Here is a 27,250-nt window from a genome sequence, read left to right as displayed (position 1 = left end):
CTAGTCTAACTCTTGTGAAATGAACAGGGACACCTACATCTAGATCAACATGCTCAGAGCTTACTCCAGCCTGACCTCGAATGTTTCCGGGGATGGAAACCACATCCACTACATCACTGAGCAACCTATTCCAGTGCCTCAACACCATTACTGTAAAAAATTTATTCCTTACATCCAGTCTAAATCTCCCTTCTTGTAGCTTTAAACCATCTCCCCTTGCCCTGTCAAAGCAGACTGAGCTAAAGAGCCTGTTCCCTTCTTTCTTACAGCCCCCCTTAGATATGGAAAGGCCGCTCTCAGGTCTCCCCAGAACTGTTTCTTTTCCAGGCTGAACAACCTGTTCTGTCACAGGAGCATTCCATTCCTTCGATCATTTGTGTGGCCATGCTCCAGGTGAACTCCAACAGGTCCACATCTCTGTAGTACTGAGGACTCCACATCTGGACACAGTACTCCAGGTGAGACCTCACCAGCACAGAGTAGAGGGGCAGGATCACCTCCTTTCCCCTGTTGGTCACATTTCTTTTGATGCAGTCCAGGATACGGTTGGCTTTCTGGGCTGCAAGGGGACATTGCTGGCTCAGGTCAGCTTGCCATTCACCAGTACCCTCAGATCCTTTTCAGCAGGGCTCTGCTCAAACCTTTTGTCTCGCAACTTGTATTGGTTGTGGGGGTTGCAACAACCCAGGTGCAAGACCTTGGACTTGGATTTGTTGAATCTGCTGGGCAGAACTGCTCTGTGATAGAAGGAAAGAACCTAGTAGGCTGTTTCAGACTATGGTTGCATTTAATTTACATTAAATTGTCAGATTGCATTCAGAAATAATGCTTTTTAGGAGAAGGTGCAAGCACCACTTACTTAGTTCAAATCACACAGCAGTAATACCACCATGGAGCAGCTGTGATCCTTTGATGCTCTTTTTTTCAAAGAATATGGAAAACTTGGTAGTTAAGTTTACTTCTTGTAATATTTCATCAACTTAGAGCGCATAACATTGCAAATAAACCTCTCAAAATGTGTGTAGAAATAGCAAAAGCCAAAATGTCTCTCTGCTTTTAAAATGCTGGCTTTTTTTTTTTTTTTTTTCCCAGTGCCTCTTAAAATTTGTGCTGTTAAAGCACAGAAAGGCATCTTCACTAAAATGATGAAGACGTCTTACATTCAAGTTAGAAAAATATTTACAAGACAATACAGATATTTACCAACAAGCAGAGTCATTATTTCCTAGTCAAACTAATCTTCCTTCACACTGCCTAACATTATATGCACATTCACCTTTCAAAAAACAGTATCATATGAAACTGTACAGTCTCTGGAGAATTACTGTAATTGTTTTCTGTACTGGAGAAATTAAGCCAACCTCAATAGAAGTTAAAGTAAATGAAATTTCAACCAACACTAAATTTCTGGATATATAAAGAACTTGAACTTCCAGATCTATAAGAAGTACATCACTTAGATAGTTCAAACAAAGTGTTTCCCGTAGCTGTTTTCCTTTCCTTGTCAAAATATAATTACTATTATTTTCCTTGCATGTAAATGAAATTAAGTGTCTTGATCCAACACTGGCAGAAATCAAAGTCAGCTTTTTCATTGCCTTCAGTAGGTACAAGCTCAAATCCTATTTGCAGTGCTTATAATAAGGCTACAGATTTGTCACACTCTCGATACCCAGGACAGAATAAAATTCCACTTACTGAAGTGGCATTCTCAATCAAAGCCTGGCATTTTACAGCATTTTGTTTGTGGTGGCTTTTTTTTTTTTTTCCCCGGGTTCATTTCACACAAGACATTTGGCCCTTAGTTGCAGTTTTAATGCTAAACACTGTTTGTTCTGAGTTACTGCTATATATTGCATTCATATTACATCTATATTTTGAATACTGAAGCTATTTAAGATGATTTTAAAATGATTACATTATTGTATATTGTACTTAAATTATAACTCTGACATGTGTATTTTTGCTTTGATAGAAAGCTGTGCTTCTCCCTCACAGTTCTGCCATGACAAATAACCAGTGTTAATAATTAATTAGCAAAATATTTTACAGTTGCTAAATTAAGTATTGAAAACAAAATTCATGCACAAATTAATAACTGTGATTTCATGCAGAACACTTCAGTCCTTCTTCTAGGCCCATCATTAAATCTTCAACTACCAATTATTCCGTATTTGCAAGAATTCAGATGTCTTTAAAAATAAAATACAACTGTTGTTTGCAGACATTCATGAAGAAAATTTAGCAGCACTGTTAAGATGCATTATTCGGAAGACAGCTTGGGGATCTGAAACCCACTGCAGGACAAGATGAGCTTTACCGTAGCCTGTCACAAATGGTAATGCCAGGCATATCCTAATTTTTCACATGGTGGAAAATGCTGTATTTACTACTATTAAGACATCACTCATTTGTGCTGGAAGAAAAAAAATAAGAAGATTTTCAATCCTGAAGAATCTCCTTTATCCAATAATTTAATTATCTCGAATATTGTAAAGCTAAGCCACTCACCCCCAATATATAATTCATATGTGTAGAATTTATTTACTTTGTATTTTCTTGCCTGCTGGGATGTCTTGGATCCGATTTCTCATTCACACTGTTGCTCACTTATGGAGGATTCATTGTTAAATTACAGTTGGTATGAACCAGCATGCCAGCATACCATGATATTAATCTCTAAAGTATTCAATCATTTAACAATACTCTCATTATTCAAGAGAACTCTCAGTTCTATGTTTGTGCAGATTTGCTGACATTTCACTAAAACAATTTGCTCTTACAAGAATTATATGACTGCAATATACTGTAAATATATAGAGAGACATAAAACACTCAATCAGATGGTACCTCTCCAGCAATAGCCAAGAAAAGAAAAGGAATTAAGAAGGAATTAAAAAGTGAAGCAAGAACTCCAGCTATCACCAGGGACCAGGAGCTCACACTGATAACTTAAAGCTAAAGCATTTTATAGAGTTCACACAGAGGCCATTTGAATCAAAAGTGTGAGTGAGACTTCAAGTTCACAGAGCTCCCATTTCACTATTTACAAATGATAAAATTCCAGGTACTTGGGATGTCTTTAGAAACAATGTGGTTCTGATAAGAATCATTTCTTAGGAATTTTTTGCAGAATACAGGCTTTAGGAGCTACATCAAAGAACTACTTCTTTTTCTCCAATATTTCTTATTTTAAACTTTTTGTTTTCAGAGCCGGAATGTAACAGTTAAGTCTGTTTTCCAAAGAGTGAACTGTGACCCAAGTAGGCATTTCCTCTGCCTGAAATTTTCAAGGAGAAACAACAGGAGCACAATTTGGGAATTTTTAAGTACAGAAGAGTACAGAAGTGTACATTATTTGTCCAGAAGTCGGACATGATACTTCTGGTTTTGAATTACTTAGGATTTTATTTAACTTCACAAAGTATATTTTTAAAAGCAAAGATCCTTGGTTCATTTATTTAGGCAACTCTCTAATGTAAAAGCAGGGTGTGAAAATGGATTTCATAAGCTATTTGTCCACGATAATAAGAAATATCCATTCACATCTACAACATCGGGTGCGTATGGAGCCTAGCTGAACTTAAATTGGACAATTCACGTTTATCAAAGTTAAAGCATACTTCTAGACTCACAAATTAATGAGATCTTTTTGACTTGGAAATCCCCCCCTTCCAGTCCTGATACAGTAAACTTTACACAGGACTTGTAAGTGCATGTTCAGTTAGTGAGTACTTTGCTCTCCTCCATGCAATCCCTATAACAATGATGACAATAACTCTAAGAAAACAAATCTGTTCTTGCTGGTAATTTACCAGAACTGCCAGGCAAAAGTCCTAAAGCAGGTATACTTCTTCATTCAAAGTTACATTTCAAGATAAAATCAAGGGGCACAGGAATAGAAAATCGCAGAATTATAGAGGTTGGAAGGGACCTCTAGAGAGTCCATGCCCACAGTTATAGCAGGTGCCTGACAGCAGGTCATAGAAGAAGGTGTCTAGATGGGTCTGGAATATCTCCAAAGGAGATTCCACAATCTCCTTGGGCAGCCTGTCCCAGTGCACTATCACTCTCACAGTAATTAGGACATCTGTAGCTCACTGCCCAATTAGCACTTTGGAGAGCCAATGAGCTTAAAATGAACAAAATGTTACAGTCAACCTAGAACTGCTCACTGGGCCTTGTAGAAGCACGTAATCACCAAGGTTGGAAAAGACACTCAAGATCATCCAGTCCAAGTATCCACCTATCACCAATAGTTCTTACTCAACCATGTCACTCAACACAACGTGCCAGTTTCTTTCACTGGACACCTTGACCACAGGTCTCCTACGGAAGAAAATGCAACAGTGGCAATTGTTGTGCTCTTCTGTGTTTCAGCTTATACTTACAAACAGTCAATATGGATAGGAAGAGGTTAATTGAGCCATGGTGTTCACCCAATATGCTGTACAATCTTTACTCTTTAAAAAGGCATTTGATTGGTCCAGCCAGGATAGAGAACTACGATGAAGATGTGCTCTATCTGCCACCATTCCCTTCTGAAACAGAAACGGACAAATCTAGATGAGGGAGCAAGAATTTAAATACTTTATGATTCTGCTAGGAAATTTTTCCCCAGGAACAGCAAGATTTTGAAAAACAGAGTAAGCATATTTTGAATTTTGACCAGGAACAGTGGATTTGAAAGCAAATTAGTTTCAGTCATGTTTAGAAGCTTTTAGATGCATTCAAATAAACCAATTAAATAAAATATGATCCTGCATCCATATAAAGACACACATGAAGAGCCAAGACCTCATTCTGAGCACTGAGCATACTCGGGGAGAATGAGAACTGTGATTCACTGAGTCAAACCTACGATTCTTTCTGTAACTGGCCAAGGACTACAGTACTGACAGTTCTGGTTGCTCAGCAGTACACCAAGAAATTATGAAATTAGCTTTAGGTATCAAATAATAACTAAGAAATAAATATATCTGAGATATCCTTTTCTTTTGCTTACATATCACAAGCCATTGTGATTCAGGTTGTATTTTCAAGCCTCTCTTTACAGAAAGAAACCTACTTTTTTTTGTTTTGTTTTGTTTTGTTTTGTTTTGTTTTTAATTGAAAGCCGAAATTCCCATCTTATCACATGCCTCAGGATCTAAGGGTTTAAGAAACAAATATTGTACACCTCGCAATAAACTTCTGAGTGTCGGCAACACCAAGGGCAACATCTTCATCAAATATTAGTGAATATCCTCATCTAGGGAAAGAACACTGCTTGGCAGTCGCATGTTCTAGGTCCCTGAAAATATCTCAAACACTGTGGGGGAAGAAGGGAGGAAGGATAACAAAGAAAAAATCCACCCTGCATTTTATTCACAGCTTTATAAAATGAGCTACTGGATTTATGAAAACCCCAGTGCTGGTACCATTCACTTTACTATTGCTATCATACAGGTCAATAACAAGCATGTCCTATATGGATAAATATTTCAGCAACCAAAATATAATCTGCCAAATGTGCTGGGTTTAAAAATGAATGTCGCAAAATTTACAATGATCATCTGTAGTGTCAAGCAGATTACTTTTAGTACAGGCCATCAGAAGCAATGAAAGTAGAAAAACAATGTAAGAGAGACATCCAGTCAATTGTCATGGAGTCAAAGACACACTCTGTGAGAAACAGACATATAGTCTGCAAATGTTTATAAGTATGAGTAAGTTAACTCATATTCCGAACAGTCTTCAACACACACAAGCACACAAGGGCCAAGTAAGTCTAAACCAAACATCTGTAATTTAAGTCCATGTATTTCCTCATCTCTTAAACATCTCACTCATCTACAGCATTTGCACCCATTTCTCCCACTTCCTTTCCCCTTCTGCTGATCTCAGAGGAAGTTCCCAAAAGATCAACATTTTGAACAAGAAGACGAAGCAAAATAAAAGGACTACTACAGCTGTTCATTCCCTAGGTGCCCCTGTCCTTCACTTTCTTTGGGTTTGATCCAGAGACCACTGAGATGAAGGAAAAGACCTATGGGTTCCTCTCTTCTGCAATTTCTGATTGCCATTTAAACGTTCCAGTACATGAAGCATTCCATTTTGTAAGACAATTTCCGAAATTCAAACTGTGGTTTCTTTTTGACTCCCACATTCTCAGGACAACAGCTCCTTTGTTTGAGCTTCAGTGTTTACAAGAATGTTATCTCTGGTTTAGTCTTTAATGTTGAGCAGGGTCAGAAAACGATCATCCTCTTCTCTGAGGTTTAAAGATTTATGTCTGCTTACATTTTTTAAGATGCATACACATAAATATACAAACACACAAACAAGTATAAGTGAATTTACTAGAGTTGTTCTCCAAATGATGTTTAACAACAGCTACAATCTTGTTCCCTTATCTCCCCTGCGACATTTTTTTTTTTTTTTTTTTTTTTTCAAAATCAGTTATGAGTGAAACAGCAGCATCTTAGGAAAAACAAGCCTTTTGAAGCTTATCTGCAAAAGAAGAGCAAGGTTTAAAAAGTAGGAAAATAGCAAAAAACCATTAAAAGTGTGGGAAAAGACTTGCATAGACACTGGGCCACCCAAAACTGAGAAACACTCAGTGCCACAACCAGGCTTTGTGATTTAGAGAGGAAAAAGTCTGTAAAAGTGGAGAATGAAGCATGCAGGGACACTGTGAGTGACTGAAGGACCTGTTCATACTACAGTCACACAGGTCTTGTTAGACGGCACAGACCTCAGCAAGATTGAACTTAGGCTCAGGTCCCACTGTTTGGGTTTCTTGGCTCTAAAACCAAGAAGCACCTGCAGTGTAGATGTTCCTTCAGGAAGTGAAGTGGACAGCGGTGTTCATCTCTCAATCAGTTCTTTATATTTTTGTTCCATGTAAAAGCATGGAACCAAACCTCTCCTGCGTCTCTCACCCCGGTGCTTCTCCAGATGGCCATTCTCTTTCCTACCCCTAAGATCAGCACATTTCAGATCTGAACAACTTGGACAGCAAAAATAAAAAACAAAAAAGAAAAAAAAAAAAAAGAAAGAAAACAAACCCTTATACAGAAAAGCCTTTCAAGTTTTCACTCACTTCTGAAGTCTTTTTATTTTTTAATCCCTGCTCTGCCAATTTTGTCTTTCCTTCCTCCCCTCCCCTTCAGTGGAAATTTTCTACTCTTTACAAGCCTGGCTCTCTGCAGAAAATTGATTTCCCCTAGGATACAGCCATCCTACTGTTCTATGCATGGTCATTAATGACTGTCCTGTTCACCACAGAGACAGACACGGTGGCACTCCTCCCCAGCTCCTCAGCACAGAAAATGCACAGTGGGAAAATCAGAGCAACCTCTGAGCTTAACCATTCCAAGAGTACCTCATCTCCAGAAAATGCCATACGTAACTTCCAAATAAGCTGCTGGGAGGACAAAATAACTCTTGCTTCTTTCTGTAACTCTGTGTTTACACTGCAGAAGATTTAAATTCTAAAATCTTCCCCAAAAATACAACCATCATGCAGTTTACTCTCCTCCCCGAGCCACACAACAATGAATTCCAAATCAAGGCACATCAGCACTGCAGTGAAAAGTGAGGCTGTAGCTCACATTGGTTTTACTTCGGCACCATCATGAAAGAGTGTTCAAGGGAACAAGGCATTTCCGCACAGCCTTCAAAAACTGCCTGAAAATGTAAGAAACAATCTGAGTGCTGCGCCTTTTGCATTTCTAGCTGCTTTGCAAGCCATGAACTTGCTGGCTTTACCATCTCCAGGAGATCTGCAGTCTCACATTAGACTGTAGTGAAATCCCATCCTTGGAGTGACAGATGATTCTCCCCTTGACTTTTGATTAACTGTTGTGCCAATGGGTGAAATAAAACAATTTTACTCACAGAACAGCTTACGCCTTCACTATAAACATGCTGTAGCTAAACTGCAAATTGACTCATTACCTCATCCTTAACCCATGAGGTCCTTCTAAGAACAACTCATCTCTGCAGGTACACAAAGGAGCACCATAGGCACATAGGAAGATAGGGGTACTTCACATCTTATTCTCATCCATTTCCAACCAAGGATTTTTTAAGTGGTAATACCAATCTTCCTGACCAAGTTGTGTTACTAGTTTCAGAAAAAAAGGAAAAAAAAGGGGAAAAAAGGAAAAAGACAAACAAGCCTCAAGGATGGCTATCGGGTGCTTTTTTAATTATTTCGTTTTTGGGTAATTCAGCTTCTTTTCAGTTACTTTACTTCAAATAAATAACCGTGATGTCTTGAAATCAAAAACTAAGTTCAAGAAACAGCAACAAACATTTTGAACAGCAGCAGCAAGAACCCTCTCAGAGGTGAAAACAGCTAAAGGCGATCCCTAAAAATGCAGGAGTAGGTCTTAGCTACCAAACTTCAGTTTGGACTGAAATAAGTCAACGCAAGTAAAGCCTGGTGTGGCACTTCAGTGATACTGGGAGGGAGTCAAACTGCACAAGCCAAGAAATCCACATTTAAAGCTTACATTGTCCAGCTATGCTCTGTAGATTGTGCCAGGGTTTCTTTATATAATCCTCACTCATGCTGGCTGGTGCTGGCCATGGAAATCCTCCCTGTCCTAGCAGGATGATTCCTTGCTACAGGTTTCACAGAATCACGTGCTCTGTGGAAATTTCCAAACACCTCGGCATAACATGGGTGAGTCCAGGATAAGGTTTCAAGCCTGAACTCTGTAATTTCCTGTCTTTTGCTAGTCTCTGCAGCTCTTTAATGTTATATTAATATCAATTTTGTCTCTGTGATTGAATTACCCACCACTCTCGATGCCAGCGTTAGTGGATCTCTGTAACAGGAGAGCAGGCTACGCTGTATATGCTATTATTGAGACCCATGCAGCAGACGAGCTGGAGACCTCCCGATAGCAGGACAGGCAGGCTGCCTTGTTAGGATCGATGGGCACTTGGATGCTGGCACACAGCCTGACCCCAGGTTCACCTCAACATCTCACAAGAGAGCTTGCTGCAGCAGAAGCCCAGCCAAAAAAGCAGTGGCCAGTGCTGGGAATCTGCTGACAGCACCAGGACCCTGCTAACAGGCTCAGCATCCCAAGCCCCACATGGTGCTTCTGGGACATGGCATGCAGATGCAATAGAGACGTATTGGCTTGGCGACATTTTGACTCCAGGTGCAGTGAATCCTCCACTGAGAGCAGCACTGGTGACAGCTACTAACGAGTGGTGCGGTCCTTAAGAAATCCCCTTCAGAAGTCTTTAGAGAGAGATTAAAATGCCACATGTGCATTCACTGTAATGATCCTAAGGCAGGAGATTTAATGTGACTGTTTTCTTCAGCAGACTTGCATCCCCAACCAACAGCTAATGATGAGCTTGACTACCATACAGAAATATCTGTCTTTAGAGGGGGATCACACTGGGGAAAGAAAATGGGGCAGAGGGGAAGAGGTATAAGAGAAAAAAGAAACAGGGAGGATGAGGAATTCAATCCCATTGCACATGGCCCCCAGCACACCACAACAACTGCATGTCAGGGACAAAAGACCTGTTCTCACAATTAAGATAAATCTTTGCTTCTTTACGTCAAAGTGCATTAAAAACCACTAACCAATGCAGAACCTAACAACAGCAAATCCTTATTTCAGCAAAGCCAGGTTTTTCTTATCACCCACTGAAAACAGAAAAGAAACAACTGCAGGTCTTAAGCGTGCTGACAGAATTTTACAGCTGTATCATTATTAGCAGCCTTCAGGTACCTGAGGGGGGCCTACAGGAAAGCTGGGGAAGGACTTTTCAGAAGTGCATGTAGCAACAGAACAAGTGGAAATGGTTATAAACTGGAAGAGGGCATATTCAGACTAGATATTAGGAAGATAATGCAAGGGTGGTAAGACACTGGAACAGGTAGCCCAATGAGGTTCTGAATGCCCCCTTCCTGGAAGCATTCACGGTAGGCCGGATGGGGCTTGGAGCAATCTGGTCTAGAGGGAGGTGTCCCTGCCCACAGCAGGGGGGTTAGAACTAGATTATCTTAAAGATCCTTTCCAACCCAAACCATTCTATCGTTATAGTCTGTCTCTCACATCTGTAAGACCTGTGGTCACATCTTTAGTTCTGTTATGCCAGGTAACAAGCAAAATAGTTCTAGGAGTGTGTTGCCAATCTATCATTTAAATCTTCTTAATGACTTGGTCATACACCATTTTGGTCCATAGTAGCCACCAACTTTCTTTCCTGTTTAGAAGCAATTGCTACAAGTTCATTTTACTGAGAGAGTCAGAAGACTGTCCCACATGAATCCTTCAGCTCTTTGAACTATATAATTGCCTATGTGTGATTACATACGCAAAAGGAATTCATTATTGAGTTCATACAACACTTAATAAACTGTACATTAAATATTTGCACTAAATAATTGTAGAATAAATAAAAAATACCCTTCATATCAATATTCTATTTAATTGACAATCCTAAATTTGGCATTGATTTAAGAGGAGGAGACTAGAAGCACTAAGGATGAGCAGAGAAATTAAGTTCTACAAAATTAAACTAGACATGGCTTAGGGCCAAATTCCTTGTTTTTCAAATGAAGCTCAAAGGGCACTGTGGTTCCCTCACCAGATGGGTTTTTGTTATGGGAAGCTAAGGATAGACAGATATCTATTTGGTTCATGAACAAAGGTAATCAAAACCACAGAGACAGAGAGGAGAGCTTCTGGTTCTGACACAGCTTAGGTACCAGGACACTGTGATCTCTGCTGAACGTGTAGTGCACCTCGATGAACAACACTGATCAGTCTTTAAGTGTTACTTGTTCTGCTGAAGAACGCAGCTGTTCCAGCTTTGCTTCATCCACTTAAGCACACGTACAGGTACTGCTACATAAACTATGCATAACAACAGATCTCTACAAACACGAAAAGAAAATTATTTCTAACCTCAAATGATTGTCTTTAAAAAGACTGAAAGGAACATTGATGTTATATGTATATCTTCATGAAATTATCCAAAGTTTGGAGAAAACTATCTTGTAATCATAAGCTTAAACAGGTCCATCTATTTCTATCAGTAAGGAGAAAAGTCTGAAAAGTTACTTGATTAAAGCACGTATGTGCATTTGGTAGGAGGAGAGGCAGAGAAAGAACTGGAGAAGACTGATCTGATTACACCAAGAATGAAGAGGTAGAAAGGTGCACCAGAAAGCTGATTTAGGAATCAGTCAAATTTTGAACAGGGAGCATGGTTAACCACAGCAGTAAACTGTTAGCATCAGCAGTAGGTTTGCTATTGGTTTCATATCCTCAGATTCAGAGTGCTTTTCTGAAAGATATTCTTAACAAAAATAGACTGCTGCAATCAGTCTAGGAGCAAATAAGAGAAATTCAAGGACCTGAATCCAAGAGACAATAATGCTAGAACTAATGCTAGATCATCTCATGGTCTCTTCTGAATGCTAAATTCAATGAACCAGTGAATTACAAGGGTTGTCCCAAAAATAACGCCTCCTGCTTCATTATGTTGGCCCACGACATCAGAGGCAGATATTGGTGGCATGGTAGCAGAGGATGAACCTTCCCAACAATATTTGTTTTGTTGCCATGTGACAGAAGGCAGCAGAGGGGCAATCTGATGGAATGGTGTCTGACATGGAAGTGCATTTAAAGCAAAGGTGTGCCACTGAATTCCTCTACACTGAAAATAAATAAATAAATAAATAAATAAATAAATAAATAAATAAATAAATGAAATGGCACTCACTGACATTCATTGACACTTCTGAGATGTATGAAGATCAAACAGTAAATGTGAGCACAGTGAGGCGGTGGGCAGTGTGTTTCAGCAGTGGCAACAGCGACAGTGGTTGAACCACCTTTGCTGGTGCTGACTGTAACAAGTGCAACATGCAGTCTTGCTCATCACTGGCAAAAATGCACAGCTAATGGTAATGACTATACTGAAAAACGGTGCTCTGTAGCTGAGAATTTGCTCTATCTAACAGTGTTTATTGTGCTCTTCATATCTGCTGTAGCTTCCATGGAAATAAATAGGAGGCATTACTTTCAGAGTGACCTATGTATTTTATCCCTTTTAATTACTAGATGACTACTATAAAGAAGCTAAAAAGTTAACGCTCATCACGAATCAATGAATTACAGAAAATAACTGAGGTTTCATAATTGGATTATAATCCCAGGGGTACACGGAAATGCTGAACAGGAAAGTGGAAGTGAGGAAAGCAAGCCTGTTCTCCTTGTTTTGTATGATCTCCAGGCAGTAGCAGCCATAAATGCTTCACAGACTACCTGTATTACACTGAAACAATAATATAGCTCTGATCTTGCAGTAACAGCTATTTGAATAGACTGCTGGGCTTCCACAAAGCTCTTGCAGGACTGGGTGTCCATTGGCAGAAAACATTTTTCTGAATAGAACCTGAAATGCCACATGGCTACTACCATCTTTATTTTATTTGAGGTTGCCACCTGGCCAGCTAATTTCCAAACAACCCAAGAGAATAAGAATTCAGAGCTCTCTACTTTCCCCACAGCTTATGACGGGGACACAGAAAATTCACGTCCAAATTGTAAACCTTTTCAGTTCAACAACTTCCAAAAGTTAAGCTGAAAACATTCCATCTTTCCCATCTCCATTTTATAACAGGGCAGACAGAAAACCTCTGACGTAGCTGCAAAAAAATTCTAAGAAATTCCTTCTCTACTGAACATCTTTTGAAAAAAAATCCAAAACGTTTTAGTTTTGAATGTAAAACTAAGAGCGGCGCTTGTCACACAAATAATTCTGGGAAGTTACCAAATACTTGGAAAGAAGAACACTGCATGCTACATAGCACAGAGCTCTTGCCGATGCTTGTTTGGAGCGGTATGGGGAAGTCTAGCAGCTGAACACAATGACATTTTTGTTTTAGTGCTGATAATATTCAATAGCTTTGCCATCAAAGCTGGCCTGCCACTTCCCCTTGTATAGAAATTACAGACATGCTCTAAGATTCTTGCCATTAGCTGGAAGCAGTGCTGAGGTTATTCCTGTTTGGGAGAGCTGGAGTGTTATTAAGCATAGCTGATATTGTTTCCTTACAGCAAAGCTTTAGGACAATGTACTTCTTAAACAGATCAGAACACCATCTGCGTCATACCTTCTGGAGAAAGGTTACAGAAACATTTCTGCTACACAAATGTCAGAACACAAACACTGTCTCCATCATCCCCTGAAAGTCAGTGACTCCTAAGTAGGATGAACCCCATCCCACTTTGAGAGCTTCCTGCTTCCTTCTCACGCTCTGTGCATTCAAACAGCAGTCGTGCCTGCCCTCCCACTTGCTGCTATCAGTTCTTAAAAAACAACAGCTCTAAAAGACCCACTGAAATTGACACTGCAGAAATTCAGACATCTAATATGAAAAAATGCAACCAAATAAAAAAGACAGAGAGTAACTTACAAAAAGAACAAAACATAACTAAAAATTTCCTTCATAAAAGACAAAATGACCCAAAGGACAGCAGTGCAGAAACCTCTGTGACATCACCAGAACATCAAACCAGCCTCCTCCCCAGCAAGCAGAAACCAGGCATCCAAGTAGTACACAACGCCTTGGGAGGGGCTGGAAAATGTAGACTCAAGTGTCTAATAGTAATGAAGGTCCTTCAACAGAGCAACACCCACGTTACAAAACCAGACATTTGACTGACAGACGTGTACTGTGCACAGCCTATCTGTCCTAAGGATAGTTTCCAGCTATGAGTGTTTTCAGGTTCCTAAATGCTTACATCAGTCAGAGAAAGAAGGCCAGCCTCGCGGATGGCTCATGCCATGGTTGACTGGCTGTACACAAAATAGGCTGGAGAAATGGCAAGAGGGGGAAGACAAGGAAAGACTAGAAACACATAATTCAGAACAAGTCAGGGGCTGTTCATTAAGTGCATTTGCCCTCTTTCTATCTCAACACCCTCCCTACGCACTAGGCAAAACAAGTGGCTGTTACAATCATGCCCTTCACACAAATACATTGAAGACTCGGTATTTATGTTAAGAGCTCTCCTTTTTGTGCATATGCTGTTGTTGTTTGGGTTTTTTTTTTTCCCCAAGGACTTTAATTAAAATTCATCAGAAGAAATATTTTCAGCAGCAGTGTCTGAGAATGCTGTCTCCTCCCCTATCTTCCATTAAATCAGGTTCATCCAGCTTGAAAGGAGATGAGAAACTCTCCCTGACACTCTGTCACACTCCAGTGAAAAGACGGGCACATTCAAAACAGTGAAGAGTGCAGGTGCTCATTTATTACTTTACGCAGATTATTTTTCTGCCTTTCTTCCTGACAATGAGAACGTTTACATCCCAGATGGAGCTCTCTGTAAGTGCTGTGGGCATGTGCTGACCTAGAGTTTTGTTTTCCCTGATGAAAGAGGATAGGTAAGAAAAGGATTGGTTCCCTGCCTGCTGGGGCAACTTTAATGTTTGTTTTTAAACAATAGAAGACATTTACAGATGATTGTAATAAGGAATGAATATACAAATGATTTTTAAATCATAATAGGTAAAAGAAAACACACCTGTGCACATCCAAGTCTATACATACATACACCCTATGAAGATGTATAATGAGTAAAAACTGCAAAACAACTCAGACAAAATTCAAGCTCACTTAAATACACCCTTCTGGAGCAAAAGAGGAACTCCAAAATGTTGTTTTACAGCATTAATAAGGTCCATTACTATGAAATCAGCTTAAATGCAATAAGCAAAAAATCATACCCATGGCACTGTGTTCTTTTTCTGCTTTTCTGTCTGCTTTAGTCATTTTGACTCAGAATATTCTCTTGACATTCATTTTTTTTCTTCCATCTACCTTAATCTTCATTTTAGAAAGTCTCTGGTAAAAAGAACTCGTGAATAATACAGAAATCTCCGAAATGACCCATCCATGTGTTTCAGTTTGACCTTAATAAACAAATTAAAGTGAGAGGAACAAACTCATGCCGAACCCTCATAGCTTTGACTCATATTTAGTCCAGCAGGGCATCTGTGCTCTGTTTGGTTCAAAGATACCCCTGTCCTGGAACTGTCTTGTCTCAGTTCTGCTTGGAATAAAAAAGAAAATGCTTGTTGTTGTTGTTAGTGTTTTGGGTGTGCTTTTCTTTTCTGACCTTTAATATGAGTGTTTCTTTGCTTCCCATGAAGACTGATCCACTGAGCAGATTTTCACAGTTTTCACAGAACCACTCACTTATCTTATTACCAGGACACTGAATCAAAATATCCATCAAGATCTAAGCAGGAACAACATGATATCCCCCAGTTTCTATATGAGCTAATACCACTGGGTGATCACTTTTCAGTCTCTGTGGTGTCATGGAGCAATGATGCCGAGTGCTAATTACAGGGGAGATGTTGTTTTGTCTGATTTAGTACTGAAACCACAGCATACCTTGCTTTAATATATGTAGTGTTATAGAACCTGGGACATTCTGTTACCTCAACAAAATGACAACCTAAAGCACAGCAGCAGACACAGGTGCACACACAAATACTCTACTATTACACATCACAGATAGTTTGGGCTTTGTCTTCACCAAGGCAAGAACATCCATTCACATCAGATAAAAATTCCTATGTATACTTTAGGAATTCCTCTGGTCTTTTTCAGTTTTGAACTTGTTAAGGAAATTTCATTTTGGCTGGAATTTATTTTGAGTATAACTCAAAGCAGTATTTTCTGATTAGCGTTCTAATGTGAGAGGGAGGAGGGAAGAAAGGAAGGAACGATGTTTTCTTCACTTTTTTTATTGGAGCTCATATAAGACAAACTTTTTGTTACTTTTACAAAAGAGAATAAGAACAGCCAAGAATCTAAAACTTGAGCTGATTTAACGTGTGGCAGAACTGGCCATTGTGAACTTGCTATAAAACTTGCACTAACTAAAAATGTTGTAGTTGTTGAAGCTATTAACAAGGCTCTCTGTCCTGAAAGGCACCTTGAACCCTCTTTGAAACCTCAACAAACTCAGCAGTTCTGCATGGGGCAAAAGGACTGTACAGAGTTCATTTCAAAAATAGTCCAGGATTTAAGTAATGTGTGTATTTTCAATTAATAACCACAGTTACATTATCCTTGGTGCTAGCTCTTTAGCAGAATCCAAATGGCAGTGATCGGAATATTTATTCAGAGGTTCCACGGGGACAAAAACAAGGACAGTCAGAATGGGAAAGGCTAACATCTCACATATGATGACTTGTCAAGGAGACAAAGCATAACTGCAGTGTAAATTTCCCATACCTAGGATATATATATATATATAAAATATATATATTATATAAGATATATAATGATAAAATGATTAATCGTCCACAAAAATGGACTTTCTGATCTTTAGGTTTGGCTATTTTTCCCTTTGTTCATTTAATTAAGTCCTTTCATTATCCCCGAATCACAAGAAAAGTCCAAATTTGGGTTAACAATCCCATCGCCCTTCAACAAACAAGCGCAAAGCAATGGAAACTGAAGATTACAGAGGGTACGTTACTAGAGCATGTGGGAAGAAATAGCTCAGGACAAAAAAAAATACAAAACATAGGTAGGTTTAAACTATCAGACATCAAAAGTTTGAAATAGATTTCTTTTAGACCATAAACTTGGCGTGAAAAATTGAGTGACTCGGGACTGATAGGGATTTTCTTTTCAATACATGCCAATGTCTTAATAGCATGTAATGCACAAGGGTGTTTTTTATTTGTTTGTTTGTCATATGTTGCTGGTTTTTAAGATGACTTTTCTCGTCAGCATTTTGTGTTGGTTTTGGTGGAAGAAAGGAAGAAAACAAAATCTCTTTTCCCAAATTCCCATTCTGTTTTTCAAAAACAACTTTATATTTTTAAGGCATTTTGAGTTAGTCTTCTTCAGTCCACACATGTAAGAAAAGACAGACAGAAAGACCAGTATCCTCTGAAACTGCTAAATTGTGAAATGAAAAATGTTTAAAATTAATAAATGTTCAGTGTGCAAGTTTTCCCTTCTCCACTAGGATGTACTTAGTAAGAATGTGATGTGTCCACTACACCAGTGGGGAACTAAGCCATCTGTGTATGTTTGCAAGAGACTCTGGAACTCTTCTGGATGAAATAAAATACAGTGCATGACAAAATGAGCGACAAGTTATGAATGCTTCAAAAGAGAATCATTTATATATTTTTTTCATGCTGAGACACACGTCATGATTTTCTGTCTATAATCAGTAATTTTTTATCTTATGGTTGTTATCTTTCCTTTTGACAAAAACACTATTTTGACTGGAAAGATTTGGCTGAAATGGATCGTACTATTACAACAGTAGAGAATGCACACCTCAGAGTAATAAGTGTGAATGACATGATAATTACTATTTTTTTCACTGAATATTTAAAATTGAATTTCTAGACTAACAATGATCCCATGATCAATATGATCATGGATGGGTGTTAAAGTCCATTTGTGGAGGTCTCTTTACTCTGTTCCTATGAGAATCCATGCAAAAAAAAAAAGATATATATACATAAAAGAACAGCATACTTATGCTTGATAAATATTTCTGTCAGCTCTTTTTCATTATAACCTTTGACAGCACAATTGTATAAAGTCCCAAAAGACATAGTGCAACATAACAGCTCTCCGTTGCAAGGGAGAATTTGATGCAACTTTGCTGAATGCATGTTAAACCAGATACTGAGAATCTCAACTAAACAAAATAGAAAACCTTCCAGTAGCAATTTTTATTATTATTTACTGGGTTACTGTACAGCCTATGATGACTTGTTTTCCTCTAGTTTTATGAACAGTTTGACAGATTACTGTGACAAGGTTACTCTTAAATTGATAAAAGGTTTGATAGTGTCTGAACATTTGTCAGAAATGTCTGCCATCGTGTGTAATGGACTCTGCACTTCAAGCATCAATGGTACTCCAGTCTGCAGTTTTCTGTTCTATGCGCTGTACACACCACCTAAACACACGCAGCAGAAATACAGAAATGCACACAGGATCCGCCAAGACAGCCCTGCACTTTATCAAACAATTCTGACGAAAGAGTTTCTCTTCCAGAACCACCTGGCAAAAAGCAATTAAATAAAAAAAATGTTACACGTCACATAGAGGGTGGCCCTCTTGATGAAATAAACTTGGAAATGGGATATGCTATGATAGATGTTCATAGCCAAAAGCATTTCCAGCATTCCCTGTACTTCTGAGAGAGAAATATTGTGTTTTTAGAACATCATTCCTCATACCTGCCAAATGTCAGACACTGCAAATGGCAGTTGTACTGCTGGCAGCACTGTCACTTGCTGCAGCAGAGGACAGGGATTCAGAAGGGCTCACAAAGCACTGGCAGCCAGCCCTAGAGGGAACCCAGGCTACACATGGGCATAAACAAGTTTGGTAAACATCTTCCCAAAAGGCAGCTCTCTACAAATCCTGCATTGCAAACAATATGGTGGTTCACAGATTGGAATTCAAGTTCTCACCTCACACCTTATAACAAATTAGATCATTATATCTGTGCAGGAAGCCTACAAAGCAGCACCTTCAGCTGTTTTGGGAATACCTGTTCAGCATCTTTTGTTTGTGTGATGAGACCTCAGTTATGCAAGTTAAGAGAAAGTTGTATAGGAGGCAACCACTTCTAAAGACACAAATGTATATCTTACATTACTGTTTTACTATATTACTTATACAACTGCATGCTGCTGTTATATGTACTGTGTTTTGTTTGTTTTTAAGAGATAAGAAAAAGCAGGGATCTAGACTTTTATCCATCTCAACTATGTAGCTGTCTGCAAAGGTAAAGAAAATATCTTGCTATCTATTACTTTAAGAGTCTCTATATTGTCGTGACAATTTCTTGAATTTTCACATTTCATTTTTCCTACATTGTCTTTCCCTTTTGCTTTGATAAATACTTCAAAACAACTATCTAGTTTGTCCTTAAATCCATGCAGCCCTACGATAGAAAAAAATCAGCAAAATAAATGTCAGCATTTTTCTTACAGCACATCTGTTCACACAGGAACTCCGTGATAGCAAGACAAAGCTCTCTAATCACACACCAGATTAAGTTTAGTGGAGCACATTAAAATTTTGCCACAGTGCTGTGCCAAAAGGAAGCTCTCAGATAGTTGATGTGCCTTTCCCATGCACAGACAAGGGTTACGAACACACTCTCTGAACTGGGTTCAAGTAACCCAGAGCAGCCTTGTGCCTCACATCCTGACTGCAGCACCAAATACCACTGCTGTGAGGCGCCTGCAGGAATAGTTAGCTCATTCCTGCTCAGATGAAAGCATTTGTCTGAGCTTGGAAAGGGTCAGATTGCAACAAGTCATCCAGCAAATTTGCGATCTGAACAGGAGCAAAGCTACAGTCAGTTTATACCTGCTGAGGATCTGGCCCTTAAGCTGGGTTTACCTGTGGCTGTCACAAGTGAGAAGCATCAATGAATATGGTTCGTATAAATGTCAGGCAGGTACATTCACAATTCAACTTTGCATCCAATATGAAATATCTCCAGCATTATGTTCCTGTGAGCACTCTAGTCGTAGTGACTTCACGAGGACAAGGTCACAAAGAAGACTCCCAAGCTAACTCTACTGTGCTGAAGTTCAAATCTCACTTCAATAAGACTTCTACGTCCAGCCCTGGTCAGTTATGTATTCATAAGGCACATTTAGGGGGATTTATGGTGAGAACCAAGAAGTGAAGAAAAACAAAGTATATAATATCCCATTCCATTCTTAGTCTTCTTCCAAATTTTAAAACAACAGCAATTTGGGTTCACATCAGCAGGTCAGCTCCAGGCTGCTCCTTTACTTTACCAGAATTCATTTGTTGTTTGCTGATTTGCAATGAAAAAACATCAGAAAGGCTGTTGTCTTTTGGAAGAAAGCTATTCTATGACAAAAGCACATCACTCCTGTATCACAGAGGGGAGGGATTTTTATTTTTAATTGCTTGATGTTATTCTGACATGCAAAAAAAGTGTTATTCCAAATTCTACCCAGGAAATCTCTGTTTGGAATCTCAAACTGGATTATCTCCCTCCTACTTAATCAATAATAATTAAGACATTGGAAATCCAATCAGGTTCTCATGTCTACCCTTATTACTACTAGTCAATCAAGTGAGGAGGGTTAACCAGGTGCAGTGTTTTCGGAAACTGTTCTGTTGATGATGAATGAGGAGCACAGAGCTCCTTTTTGCTGCGTTGCCAGTGATAAAACAAAATAAAATGGATATTTATCAATAGAATTTTCAAATATGACTCTGCAGATAAACGGGGGGAAGGTGCTACTTCCTACATCATCAGTTCTCAGTGGAACTGCAGCTAATTAGATGTTTACTTCAAGGCCACCTTCTGTGGGATTCATACTTCTCAATCTCTGAGACCAGCAATGTGTGACACAGCACTCGAAAGATGTGATAAATGACTTGAGGTGGGAACACCCATGTTTTGTCGTTCCTGAGCTTATGATTCACAGATTATTGTAACCATAAAATCTGTCATTAGGGAGGTTTATTTGTCATACAAGTCTTCAAGTTTTTGTTGTTTGTTTTTTTTTTTCCTTCCAAATTTTATGTAGGAAATAAACTAGATAAGCATAAGTGAGTGTGAAGGTCCTCATCTCTCTATCCCCCATAAACTCATTACCAGCAAGTTTTCAGGGCATTAATGATCTGATTAAACGCTATGAATAATGGTTAACCTTCAAGCGCACAAAGTTTCTGACACCTTTCAGAGGACATATACTATTGTGAGCTGAAAGATCAGATGTGATATTTTCCTGCCCAAAGAAGCAAGCATTTTAATGGCACTTACGGCTGGCACAGCTTGATAAGGTCCTGGTCAGTGGTGCCGGGTGGAAGGCCTCGAATGTACAGGTTGGTTTTACTCAACTGCTCTCCACTGCTGTTGTTGCTGCTGTTGTTGCTGCTGTTTGTGCTGGGGCTGGGAGGAGCCATGGGGTGGGGAGCTGGTGCATAGGACTGCTGGAAAGAAGAGAAAAGAGGCTGTTAGTGGAAAATAAGAGCTGTATACTTGTGTGCTTCTCCTCAGTAGCTACAAACGAAAGGCATTCTCCTCCCATCCTCCCTGTTCATGTCTAGTCAATCAATCCCTCAAAAAGGGACAGGATGTGGCATCCAGGTTTGGTTATGAGGTGCATTATTTCACTCTCCACTTTATTAGAATTAAAGCTGCTAGATTATGAGCCTATTTTCACAGAATCACAGAATTATCAAGGTTGGAAAAGACCTAGAAGATCATCCAGTCCAACCATCACCAATATTTCCCATTTAAATCATACCCCTCAACACAACATCCAAACGTTTCTTGAACACTCCCGTGGTCAGTGATTCCACCACCTCCCTGGGCAGTGCATTCCAATGCCTGACTACCCTTTCCGAGAAGTAATACTTCCTAATGTCCAGCCTGAATCTCCCCTGCCGCAGCTTGGAACCATTCCCTCTAGTTCTATCACTATCTACATGAGAGAAAAGGCCAACCCCTAGCTCACTACAACCTCCCTTCAGGAAGTTATAGAGTGCTATAAGGTCTCCCCTGAGCCTCCTCTTCTCAAGGCTGAACAATCCTAGCTCCCTCAGCCACTCCTCATAAGGTCTGTGCTCCAGACTTCTCACCAGCTTCGTCACTCTCCTCTGAACACGTTCCAGGGCCTCAATGTCTTTCTTGCAGTGAGGGGCCCAAAACTGAACACACTACTTGAGGTGCGGCCTCACCAGTGCCTTTTATCTAGATCTCAAAATAAGTCTCTGAAATGATGGATACTCAGGAGTAATTAGCATTACAGAAATAAGTTTAATGCAATCTGCATTAATAATATTCCAAGATAAAAACAAGAATATCCAGCCAAAGGTATGAGAGCTGATACCAGGAGCATAATAATCTTATCTAGACATGAGGAGCATCCAGTACACACTCAGGCAAGTGGAAAGGGGTTTGGTAACCTGATAGAGGAAGAAACCTCTGTGTAGCTGTGTAGCCTGGAAACATTCTGTCATAATGAATGTCTTTCAAAACAGAAAACAGGATTTGGAAAAGAAGGATAGAACAACACCTCCCACTCTTGGGAACTTACCCACTTCTGAACAACCACAAACCACACACAACCACCGAGAAGCATCGCTTCAGAAGGGAAGTATTCTCAAACAGAAAACAATATGCTCCCCTAAATCCTTGAAAAATACATGCAAGAAGACACAACCTCACATTAAAAATTACCTGAGTACCTCCAACCTGTGGCAACACACTGGATTTCCGCTGCTGAAACCATTCCTGGCTCAGCACATTTGCTTGCGGCAGAGTGCCTGGCAGGATGAGGACATGTCCTGCCCCTGTTGTGACCTATGTAGAAAAGCAGGGGAGAAGTCTGTGGAGCCTGGGGATGCAGTGGGAAAAAAGCTGTTTTCCACAAGGAGGTCAGTGTAATTTGCTAACATGCTTGCAGCTGCAGGTAAATGCTGGGCCAATGCCAACTTAACCATGATGGCCAAGTAAAGGCAAAACATATGCAATTTTCATTACAGCAGCAATGACATTTTAGTGACTGCTGTGCTAGTTCTGTATTTAGGCCTGGACAGAGAAAATACTGGTCTGTGAGTTATTCTGATCATACTAATCAACAGCTCCTTTCATTTCAGTGGTCATATGTTTGTGCTTATAATTAAACTAATTAAAAAAAAAAAAAAAAAAAATCAGAACCATGACCAGATAGATACTTTCAAATCAGGAGCTTTAGCCTCTTTCAAATAAGTCCCTTTTGCTTAGAAGAGCTCAAAAAAGTCAGAGAACTTAAAGGGAGCATCAGTGATGGGTGAAGCTTGAAGGCTTTGATGGAACACATGAAACACCATGCGTGCAGCGATGCCTTTCCTGCTGCCTACTCCTTCCTCCTTCCCAGTTTCTCTCATTTAAACCATGACAGTGGGAACTCATCAGGTGTCAGGACATCTGAATTCCTCTACAATCCCGCCTGGTTGTAACACAGCTCAAAAAGGACTCAGTGAAAGGAAAAATCAGCTTAATAGACAATGGGATCACCAAACTAGCAAGTAATGACATTCACTCTGATCCCCAGCAAAAGAGAAAAGGCAACGCACTTCCTTCCCCCAGTATCTGTGCAGATACTTTCGCTGACAATCAAAAGCACTTTATGCATACAGATCATATTTCTCTGTACACACACTTTACCACTGGGTAATCCTCAGCCAGCCAAGCTTCAATGTCATTCCCAGGAACAGATTCATGCAGCAGACCCAGCATCAGCATGGGGAGCAGCCTGGCTGCATACAGTGCTGTGGGCATGGCTGGATCAAACCTCAGACAGCACTAACACCCGCCCAATGGATAAACCATGTGTCCCAAGGCATCCTGGCAGAAAGCACATTTCAATCTCAGGACACACTAGGGCAGTTGCAGAGGTAAATGAGGACATGCTGCATCACAGCACCAGTACAGGAAACATCCCATAGTAATTTTGCACAATTTGAGCATTGATAATTAAAAAAAGTAATATTCTCACTATTTCATCCTCATGCTCCCAAGCTGAACACTGAATGCAAGTAAATAATATAAGGATACAAAGTCAGAATTTTCTGCAAGCCAATAAAGTCCTGTGTACTTAAATTATTAATTATTATTATATATGTCTTTGAGAGGGATAATCAGTAAATGGCCTATTCTTGCACCAACCTAATAAGCAAGAAAAAAAGACAAGTGGAAATATACCTTTGGAATATAAAAAGCAGTTTTCTCTCTATTATAAGATCTTTATCCTCATGCAGAGGAAAGCACTAGGGGCCTAATTCTAATTTAAGCTTAAGCCATTTTATCCCCCTCAGCCAACTGAATAGGGACTGAGAAGTGAACTTGAATTGCATTTACACTGATTTTTTGAGGCCACAGCTCTGGGAAGAAATAAAATAAAAGATAAAGTCAAGTCCTCAGAATATGCACAGAACTAGGCCATGGGATAGCAGATATCTCATGCAGGAGCTGCTCACACTGTAGGGACAGACACACACACACTACATACACACATCCAGGGAGACCCCAGTACTTGGAGATATCCTAAAGGAGGTGGCTACGCTTCAACTTGGAGACCTCTTAAGCCCATCGAGCTCTCTTAGGCACTGCAGCCCACAGTACTTTCTATCCAATATTCTATATCCAATACCCCATGCCATCTGCAGAGTAACTACAAAATTGCGTGCAGTGGAGCTTGATGACACCTTCTGGCTGGCTGCCAGGCTAAAAGCTTCAGGTCAGAAGAAAGCTCTGGATTCTTGTTTCCTGAGCTGAGGAGCATATGACTGATGCCATGTAGAAGTATGTAATTTGCCTCCAAATGAGCAAAGGGTCTTTTCGTTAATCTCCACATAATAACTGGAGTGAATGAAATGAATGGCAACTTGATGATCCCAAATGGTGCCAAAGGGGGCATTGTTTGGGGAGCTGCGCACACCTGCTGGCAGCAAACTCAAGTCTCTTTCCATCATCAACTTGTTCCATGGCCGGAGCAATGCAGTTAAACCATCTGCTACAACAGCCCAGCTTTCCACACTGTCTCCAAACACCTTGCCACCAACTGTAGCCACCTGGGAAAGGCATTTTCCCAATGCAGTCAAGCACTGGACTTGCAGCACTAGGAAGAAATTATTATGCAAAAATCTACGTGTTTTACTTCAAAAGGGAACTGGAATTCAGAGACTGCTTGACCGTTAATTTTTCAAGTAACCATCTCATTTTTCAATTCTCATGCTTCATTATTCAGTGGGGAGTTGGGGGGAATGAACTGGTTTGTAGATCATTCCAAGCAGCTTATTAATTTAGCATGGCTGGCTAATAGCATTTGTTTTCATCTTTGAAAAATGAATGAAATTTCTTCTTTTTCATTATTTAAAAGTAAGAAATTAATGTGCCTAATTCTCACCCAGCCTCAGAAACGCACCCTTGCACTTACACCCTAATACCAAGCCCTCGGAAACAACGTGCCTCATACGAATGTTCACAGTTAAGTGTGAATAATGAGATACCTTGGTCTTTCTTACTCAATAACCCAGAAATGCTGAACCAGAAGCCCGCTTGGTTTCGAAATGAGCAACACTTCTCCTTCCAACATCCAACCTCCTTACGCAAGAATGGTATTTATCTTCCCACGGCAACCAGAGCACTCATATAGTTTTTCACTTGCTGCAAGTTTAAGTCTAAAGCGCTTTTCTTCCAAAGCAATATACTCTTTAAAAAGACAAATTTTAAATATTTTTCAAATACAGTTTCTTCTGGATGGGAATCACAGGCCTCAGATGCCAAGTTGTAGAGTCTGCTTTATTAGCAGCAGCTGGCTCCTTGGCAGGCTTCTGAGGCAGTTGGGCTTGTGGTTTTGGAGTGGCCTTAGAGCCCAGAATGCAGCTGGACAGCTATGCTAATGGACTGGCCAATCTGTTTGTACTCACCTTTGGCTATCCCAAGTTTGTACTCTTTTATCCACTTGAAAGTAAACTCTTGGAAAGATTTCCCAGTAACACTGATACATTGACTTTTCCTATCAAAGTACATATTTTATATAAAAAAATACAATTACGACACACAGTTCTCCATTAAAGCACATGTTATTTAACCAATTGTGATCACACACAATCCATTTCACTCTGATCTGAGTGTTTTCCATCTGCTGGCTTCATCTCATTTTAAGTCCAATTGCTACACAATTCCCTTAGCTATTGAATGGAAGATAAAGTAAGGCAAAATAAATACAAATAAATTGTGCAAATATCACTTTACAGCTCACACTAGGAAAATGATCTTTTGTTAACACTCTGGTGTACAAAGGAGTAATTTCTGAGAGTTGGAGGGTTCTTTCAGGCCGATTATAGCAACAATGAGCCTGCTTATAGGATCTTGTAGGTGACAGAATCACAGAATGACCCGGGTTGGAAGGGACCTCAAGGATCATGTAGTTCCAACCCCCCTGCCTAGCAGGGCCACCAAACATACACATTTACTAGATCAGGTTGCCCAGGGCCCTCTCCAACCTGGTCTTGAACACCTCCAAGGACGGGGCACAGTATGACAAATATCAAACTAAGACAAAGATAACCATAGTCAAAGAGAAGGTAGGGCAAATATGATAGAAGGAATGAGATTAAAAAACTCAGCAACTGTTCCATCTTGGTTCAGCATCCTCAGTGAGAAACAGCATCACAAGTAAAAATATATTTCCTTTCCATAGCCAAGTTGAATAGAAAAGCAAACAAGAAATGAAGAATGGAACTGGCAATACCAAAACCTTCGGCTTTTCAGAAAGGCTGCAATCAGAGGAGCTCAAGTCACTGTGGTTTTTTCTTGACTTTGTATGGCCTTCTTGGGTCTTACAGAGTCATTCATGACTGATGTCTAACTTTCACATCCAGCAAGGGCCTGAGAGACAGAGCTCTTCATGGATGCTTCCTTAACATCAATAGATCCAGACATCACCAACAGATGTATTTGTGTGCATACTTACTAACTTCTCTGCACAGTCAGAAAGCTTCATGGACTGTTTCTTCAAAAGCAACAACTCACCCCTTGGCAACATTTTTCCAACAGTAATGGAATGGCATACGAAAATATATGTAAACACAATACATGAAGGAAGACAAAAGATTAAAAGTCTTTTCCGTACGTTCTTTTAACTGGGAAGATCAGAACACACATCAAGAGGTTTTTGTTTTGCCTGAATCACTTCCAATGCCCTTAAATGCAATTTGCTGGACATAAGAATGTTGAATCAGAGCTGCTGGATCACACTTGCTGAGCTACCATCCTATCACTGCAGCATCTCAAGCCAACCATTTAGATTCCTTACGTCTTATGTTTACTTATCTGTAATGATTCTTCCTTACCTTGACATGGCTTATATAATGCACTGTGATAACTGAATGAAAGTCTACTGAGGACTGCAATATCACTTAAAAATGGGGAAAATATTATAAAAATGTAACTTAACAGTGGAAGTTATTCCCAGTCCTTTTGCAGACAAAAATGATTTACGCATACAATTGATTTCATTATCATGTGCCTAAAATGAAAGAGTGAAATCATTTTAAAGCCTAAAAAAAACAAAATGCCAATTGAATTAGCTTTCTGATTACAAAATACTTATTATCAAAATATAAAGCACACAAAGAATTATTGAAAGACAGTGCTCTCTTCTCACACTT

General features: G+C 39.6%; 1 protein-coding gene across 9 annotated transcripts in view; it reads right to left on the bottom strand.

Moving 5' to 3' along the window:
* Positions 1 to 27,250, bottom strand: part of RBMS3 (RNA binding motif single stranded interacting protein 3) — a 689,820-nt gene that overhangs the window by 316,264 nt on the left and 346,306 nt on the right. For 6 of the 9 annotated variants that reach the window (XM_015853914.2, XM_015853919.2, XM_015853917.2 and 3 more), the window contains one exon: positions 20,850 to 21,019. In XM_015853914.2, the coding sequence (XP_015709400.1) occupies positions 20,850 to 21,019 (170 nt within the window). The remainder of the gene's footprint in view (positions 1 to 20,849; positions 21,020 to 27,250) is intronic. The other 3 variants (XM_015853918.2, XM_015853922.2, XM_015853924.2) reach the window with 1 other exon arrangement.

This window comes from Coturnix japonica, chromosome 2, assembly GCF_001577835.2.
Source record: "Coturnix japonica isolate 7356 chromosome 2, Coturnix japonica 2.1, whole genome shotgun sequence".
In the NCBI taxonomy this organism is placed as follows: domain Eukaryota; kingdom Metazoa; phylum Chordata; class Aves; order Galliformes; family Phasianidae; genus Coturnix; species Coturnix japonica.
The sequence above is the reverse complement of the archived record's forward strand: the minus strand, read 5'-3'. Positions and strand labels throughout refer to the sequence as shown.